Below are 7,104 nucleotides of genomic sequence, written 5' to 3' on the forward strand. Positions count from 1 at the left end.
TCAAACCCCGGGCCCTGCCTGCTGCCTGGGCCACCTCGCCGACTCCTCTGGGGTGGCCACTACACAAAGGAAAAGGGACAAGGCCAAGCAGAGGACAGATGTCCTGGAACACCTGCAAGGAGGCAGGAGGGCCGCAGGCTTTCGGGAGTACACCCACACAGGGAACCCCTCGTGTCTCCCATCTTACGGGATCAGTCCACGTGGCGGTCAGAGGCCAGCCCCGGCCTGAAAAGGGAGCCGGGACGCGGAGCGGGCAGCCCGGCCAGCAGGCTCGAGGAGGTGGTCAGCCTGGGCTCAGGAAACAGCCGGAGCTCTGGCATCTCTTCAGCGTCCTATGCAAACTTCCCCAGTCCAGCAGGCGGCCTCTCCTGCCTCGGTTTCCCCGCTGCTCCCCGCACCCTGCCCCTGCCAGCCTCCATCTGCCTCTGGGCCTTGCTCACATTGTTTCCTCTGCCCGAAGGGCTTATCCGTGGTCTACTGTTTCAGGCCTGTGGGCAGATGCTCCCCCCTCCAGCTGGCCCTCCCTGACCACCAGCCCCTGCCACCTTTTCTCCCTCACAGTTCGTAACTGCTGAGGTTCTACCTCTGGTCCCCCTGCGGCCACCACCCCGCACTCACCACGAGCTGGGCGCTCCTCTGCAGCTCCAGGGCCTGGGCCGCCTGCTGCTGCAAATACAGGAGCTCCTGCTGCCGGAGGAAGCGCTGCTGGGAGAAGAGCTGCAGCTGCTGGGCGTGGTGCAGGGGACCGCGGCCCGGCGGGTACAGGGCGGCCCAGAGCGGTGGCGCCGTGGCCCGCTCCATCAGCTCCGCTAGGGGCAGGACGCACAGTGAGGCTGCACCCGCCGCCCAGCGCCCCCGTCGGCCCACTGCAGAGGCGGGGCAGGGCTGGCCCGGGCCTCCCTCTGCACCCACCTCCCGGGCCCAGGGGACAAGGGCCCCCGTGCACACCCCAGGTGGGATGTCCCAGGACCCTTACAGCGGGAGCATGCTGACACGGGGACTCCAAGCCCTTCCTTCCCCCACACCCAGTGGGCTGCCAAGTGGACTCCCAAGGGATGGGAGGCGCCAGGGTGGGGGGTCCGGGCCCCAGGAAAGCCTGCACTGGTTCTGGGTAGGAGCTCATCAAAACAAGGATTCCGATGGCTTTATGACACGGGGAAACCACGGACATCAGAACATCCTCGAAGCCCCGGTCTGCCTCCTACCCCACTATCCTGGCCGGACACCCCCCCCACCGAAGAAGGCCCCTGGCATGTGGGTCAGTCTCTCCAGGTGAGGCTACCACGGCCACTGCCCCCCACCCAAAGGCCACCACTTACCAAAGTGAGGCAGGTGATCGCTGGGAATGACCACCAGCTGCCCCGACTGGGGGTCCCTCACGAACTGGTAGGCCGACGGCAGGGAGCCCCCCAGGCCAGGCGGGAAGGCAGGTGCCATGCCCTGGTGCAGAGGTGGTGGGCCCAAGCCTAGGAGAGACCCAGGCCTGCGTCAAATGCCAGAGGCCAGGGGCCCAGGCCCACCCCCTTTCTGTCCGCTCCCCAGACCCCCACCTCCTGAGGCCTCCATGCAGGAAGCTGAGGGCTGACAAGCTGCAAGCATGTCCACAGCCACCCACCCCTGGGCACCACCTCCAAATGGGCTCAGCAGAGGGACCCCCGCAAGGAGGGTGTCGTAGTAACCGCCCTCTTCAGACACACAAGGGAGCTGAAGTGTGGGAAGAGGAAGCGAGGAAGACAAAGGAAGACAGCAGCCAGCTCTGGGCGTGGGTCCCACAGTCCTGCCCCGGCACCGGCCACCAGCCCCGAGCTCCAGGCAAGAAACACGTCAGGCCCACTCTTATCCTCAACCACCAGATAAGGGCGAAGTCGCCCACCCCACACTTACCATAGGGGTGTCCAGCGAGCCACATGGATGTGCTGCCCGAGCGGGGCAGCCAGGGGTGAGTGGCCAGATGGGCTGCGGGGTCGGCAGACCAGCGCCCGGAGCCTGCCAGTGATGGGCCACCAGTCACCATGAGGTTGGGGTTCAGGCCGTTAGCAGCGCAGCTGGTGGGGTGCAAGCGGGCCAGGTCAGCCAGCTCCTTACTTTCTCTGGAAGGGAAAAAGGCATTGGCAACAGCCCCGTGGGCCCGGGGGATGTGGGAGAGGAGGGGTGTCACCCCGAATACCCAGCAGACACCCAGCATAAAGAGGAACCAGCTCTGGCTCAGAAAAGAAGGGCCCCAAGGGCCTCCTGCAGGAGGGGGGACCCACACTCGCTGGAGAGGGGCTGTGAGGCCATCTGGCCTAGGATCAGGGTCATGGGAAAAGGGTGGCTCCCGCTCTTGGGACAAGAGGCCGCGCGCCCACGTAGGGTCATCCCGCCCCAGCCCCAGGTGGCCCCCAAGCCCTCACCTGAGCAGCTTCTCCTGGTCTCGGTCCAGCCGCGCCCCCAACAGCCGCTCCTCCCGGTGCCTGGTCCTCTCGTCCCCACAGTCACCATCGGCTCGGCTGTGCCCTGAGGGGAGCGGGCAGGCGATGAGCCCCCAGCCCGGGGCCCCAGCAAGCCCCCCGCCTGGCCAGACGTCCTCGGCACCAGGCCCCCCCACAGCCCGCAGAGGGCCTATCTGTAACTCGCACGGGGAGCCCCCACCAGCGCAGCAAGCCAAACGCTGGGGGCGGGGTGGGTAGGACGGAGGGGAAGCCCCCAGCCAAAAGAGCGGCACAGCCAGACCCAGGTCCCAGGGAATCAGCCGCCACCCTTAAGCGCCACTGAGGTCCCATCACGGTTCTGGCTGCTGCAGACATACGGCTCATCTCTCTAAAATCGAGACGGGAAAATAAAACCAGAGAAAACACGATCCACGTGGGGATGAGTGCAAAATGTGGGAGCTGCCACTGGGGCTCCCCCGTCCCTGCCCTGGTGCCCAGCATGCACCACCCACCCAGGCTGGGACCGCTGTACCGCCCATGAGCTGCCCGGCCCCCCGAGACCCCTCAGAGCACAGGAGGCGGGTCCCCGAGCCCAGCCTGGCACTCAGCCATTGAACTAACGGGGGGTGGGGGGGGCAGGAGCCCGTGGAGGGCACCCACCCTCTGCTCTGTCTCCCCTCGCCCTTCCACCTTCCTCCAGCTCCTGCCCCAGCCCCTCTTACTCAGTGAGCCAGAACTCGGGACACGTGTGGCAGCCCAGTGGCCAGGCTGGGGCACGGGAGGCGGAAGCACCTGAGGCTCTTCTCAAAAGAGAAACGCACTGGGGCTGGGGCTCTCTCACCCGCATCTTGGGAGACCCAGCAGCGCTGGGAGGTGTGCTCGGGAAGGAAGCCACTCCCAGCCCCCCCGCCCCGGCATTCAGGTGTGACCACTGTGCAGGAGACAAGGGGTCCAGCAGCGGCGCCCCCACTCGTGGCCCTCGTGTGCAAGGACCCCACTTGGAATGCTGCCATCGGGCATCTCCCCTTTTCTCCCCTCTGCACCCCCAAAACCAGGAGCTAGCAAAGAACAGAGCCCCCAGGAGAGGCTCAGGGGTCTAAGGGCTTCTCCCTGTCCTTTCAGGAAGGCGGAAGCCTGCCAGCCCCAAGACGAAGGGCAGGAGCCCCGAGAGAGGGCACGGCGGCGACCCAAACCCACGTGCCCATAGACCAAGTCCACAGGGGGACAGCCAGCAGCCTAGCACTGGGGAGAGAGCACGTCCCAGAGGCGGCTGGAGACACTGGGACAGCGAGAGCACCGGGAGGACGGCCCGGAAGTTCCAGAGGTGGGCCAGGACGAGGGGAAGCGCAGGGAGCATTCAGTGGAGCAATGTCAACAACGGGGGCATCCGGCGGCCAGGCAGGAGTGAGGGCGGGCAAGAGAGCGCATGGCTTCACAGCCTGCCCCTGTGGGACACCGAGGTACATCCCTGGCCGCCCACTAAATCATTCATGCAGGCCGCGCCCGGCAAAGGCACTGAGCAGACATCGTGTACGCCAGCTCAGTCTCTGCGAGCCCTCCCTGCCCGTGGCAGGCAGGGGAGAGGCCCTCAGTGGGAGAGCAATGCCACAGCCAGGTTGGGGTGAGACCCAGCCAACCTGCCCCTGGCCTCCGGTGTCAATGTGGTTCCTATATCCAAAGGGACCCTGAGCCCCCCTGGCCACTTCACGAAGGACTGGAAGGGGCCCTGTTCAGGGATCCCCCAGGGTAGTGAGGCCCAGAAGGGCAGCCCGGGCTTCAGGCAGGGCCAAAGTGTGGAGGGCCACCCGGAGTCCTGTGGCTGGGCTGGGAAATCAGCGTTGTGTGCCCCAGCTTCCTTCTCCCAAAGGAGATGGCCTCACACTCCCCGGGCCACCCTGGACTCAGGGACAGGGTTTGGCACTAATTCCTGGAGTCCCCGAAAGGGACAAGTGCCCACAGAGTAGCCTGGCTCCAAGTCCACTGTCCTCTGGCCCGATGCCTCTCCATTGCCATGGCTGTCACCAACCGCTCAGGGTATCAGTGGCTTCCCATCCCAGGCCCCATCTCCCACCACAAACCTGGCTGTAGGCCCACCCATCCTGGAGCACCCAGCAGCCCCAAGGTCACTCAAGTCAAGAGCCCCAGACAGCTCCCTCCAAATTTGGCTGGTCTATGAAGAACTGTGACATGCCCCCACTACCTCACCCCAGGCTTGGCTGGACTACAGCTCTACCCTAGACTACTCAGCCTCTCCCGACAGCTTAGCTTAAATGCGCCCTTCTCCAGGAAGCCCTCCCTGACCACCTCTCCTCCATCAAGCTCCCTTATTTGTCTCCCTCCCAGCACTAACCACAACGTGCTACTATCCTGCTTGCTGCTTGTTCACCATCTGCCTCCTCCATGAGCCTATGTACCGCTCTGGTTCAAGAAGTCCCACTCCTGGCTGTGTACCTCTTCCCTACATAACACTCGGCACAAGGGAAGCTGCTCGATAAATATGCAGGGGAATGAAAGAAGGAAAAAAAGGAGGAGTCCTGTGGATATCTACAGGAAGAATGAGCTATGCAGCAGGAATAGCAAGTACAAAGGCCCTGGGGCAGAAGTGTGCCACATCAAGGAAACTGTGGTGGCTAGAGAGAATACTAAGAGAGGTGCTAGGGATGAAACCACAAAAGAGGTGGGTACAGACTATAGGGTCTTGGAGACTATGGAAGGGAACGTGGTTTAGATTTTGTTCGAGGTGGGAGGAGAAGCCAGAGGAAGAGTGAACCAAAGGGCCCATCACTCCTCCATGCTGAGTTCCAGGCTGGTGGGAGATCAGCTCCTCCATGAGCCAGGCATGTGGGGCCGGTCCCAGAGCCACAAGACCTCACCCCAGCCCTTCTGTGCCCGGCAGGACCCTAGATCTTCTCCATGCACTCACTCGGGGGTCATCACCCAGGAGGTGGGTCCCAGCCCTCCTCCCACTCTAGATGAGAAAACTGAGGCACAGGAAGGCAAAGCACACTGCCCAGGTCCCACCACTGCCTGACAAGCAGGCTTTCCTGGCTGGGATGGGCGCCTGAGCGTGTCTGCAGGCTGAGCCTCCTGCACCTCGCACACAGCGGGCACGGGACTGGCGCTCAGGAAATGGGGGCACAGCTGTCGTCACCCATCTGCAGCCCTGCCCCCGGGGCCCGGAGCCACGCGGCCACAGCCTCTCCGATCCAGGCCGAGGCCGGGACTGAGGCCTGGTTCCCACGGCCTCCATGAACATTCGGGCACACGTGGCTGCCACCAGCTCAGGCCGACTGAGCACGCTCTAGGAGCGGGGGCCGTCGCTGCTGCTTACACCTGCCCGACCCCAGCGCTGCCTGGGGCGACGCGGGCGTACCCCCACCGCCCCCCGCTGCCTCCACCACAGGGTGACGCCAACAGGCAAGAGGAAGAGGTAGGAGCCACAGGCCTGGGCTGAGTGTTCAAGCTCAGCCTGCTTCTTCCAGCCCAGGGACCCTGGGCCAGTCACTTCACCCCTGCAGAGCCCACTCTCGACACGGGGGAAGCTGCGAGAGCCACAGATCCTCCTGCGAGGGGCTGCTGGGGGCCTGGGCGGGCTCCCCCGAACGACCGGCTTCGCCCGCGGCCGCCCGCTGAAGGAGAGCAGCTGTGCCGGGCTTCCGGGCACGCACCACCGGTCACTGGGGCTCACGGCTGTAGGTCATGCCTGTCCTTGGTCCAGTTCTGGGCCCATGTGGGCCCCCGGGGGCATTTCTCCGCAAGGATCTAGGACTCACGGACACTGTCAGCAGCTCTCAGACCCCAACACGCTGAACGCGAGCAAAGACAGGGCCGGCCTGTTTATGAAGCCCCTACTATGTGCCCAGCAGCCGCATGGTCAGCGTGGACACCGGGGCCCGGAAGGTTCAGGCCTCCCGCTTAAGGTCACGTAGCTGATGAGGCAAAGACCGGATCTGAATCCACTGACCAGCAGAAGGCTCTCCCCAAAAGTTCAAGGAGACAGGGAAGATGGGAAGAGACCAGGAGATGCAGGCTGACGACCAGCGCCTCGGCCAGGGGGTGCCCCCAACTCCTGCCCTCCCCCAAGGGTGCCAGGATTGGGAAAAACCACTACTTCTTATGGGAACTGGGTTAAGGAAAAGAACCCAGCTGCCTACTTCTCAATGGCTGGCAGTGACAAACCAATGCCTGAATGTCTCATCCCTAACCCGTCAGGTCCTCCCTCCCCCCCCACACTGCCACACACACACACACACCGTCACACACTGTCACTCTGAGCCACTCAGTCACACGCTGTCACAGTCACACACCGTCACTTCCGTACATACTATCGGACACACTGTCACCCTGTCACCATCACACAGGGTCTCTCTCACACACATTCTCTCACACACAGTCACACAGTCAGGGTCAGTCACACATACTGCCACATAGAACGTCACACAGTCGCTCACACTCCTACAGTCACACACGGTCGCACTGTCACTGCCAGTCACACGCACTATCATCGTCACACAGGGTCACTCTCACATGCACCTCTGTCTCACACGCACTTCTCTCACACACTCATTCGCACACTGTCACGGTCGGTCACTCACCATCACACACAGGCACACACATTCTCTCACACGCACCTATGTCTCACGCAGTTCTCTCACACACTCATTCGCACATTGTCACGGTCACTCACCATCAC

The 7,104-nt window shown here is 63.6% G+C and overlaps 1 protein-coding gene across 7 annotated transcripts in view; it reads right to left on the minus strand.

Annotated features, from left to right (window-relative positions):
- Positions 1-7,104, minus strand: part of TNRC18 (trinucleotide repeat containing 18) — an 88,357-nt gene that overhangs the window by 49,325 nt on the left and 31,928 nt on the right. For all 7 annotated transcript variants that reach the window (XM_081819029.1, XM_081819028.1, XM_081819025.1 and 4 more), the window contains 4 exons: positions 2,394-2,496; positions 1,885-2,090; positions 1,320-1,466; positions 619-809 (listed from right to left, as the gene is read on the minus strand). In XM_081819029.1, the coding sequence (XP_081675155.1) occupies positions 619-809; positions 1,320-1,466; positions 1,885-2,090; positions 2,394-2,496 (647 nt within the window). The remainder of the gene's footprint in view (positions 1-618; positions 810-1,319; positions 1,467-1,884; positions 2,091-2,393; positions 2,497-7,104) is intronic.

The sequence above is a fragment of the Leptonychotes weddellii genome, chromosome 5 (assembly GCF_054177405.1).
Source record: "Leptonychotes weddellii isolate Sample4059 chromosome 5, ASM5417740v2, whole genome shotgun sequence".
In the NCBI taxonomy this organism is placed as follows: domain Eukaryota; kingdom Metazoa; phylum Chordata; class Mammalia; order Carnivora; family Phocidae; genus Leptonychotes; species Leptonychotes weddellii.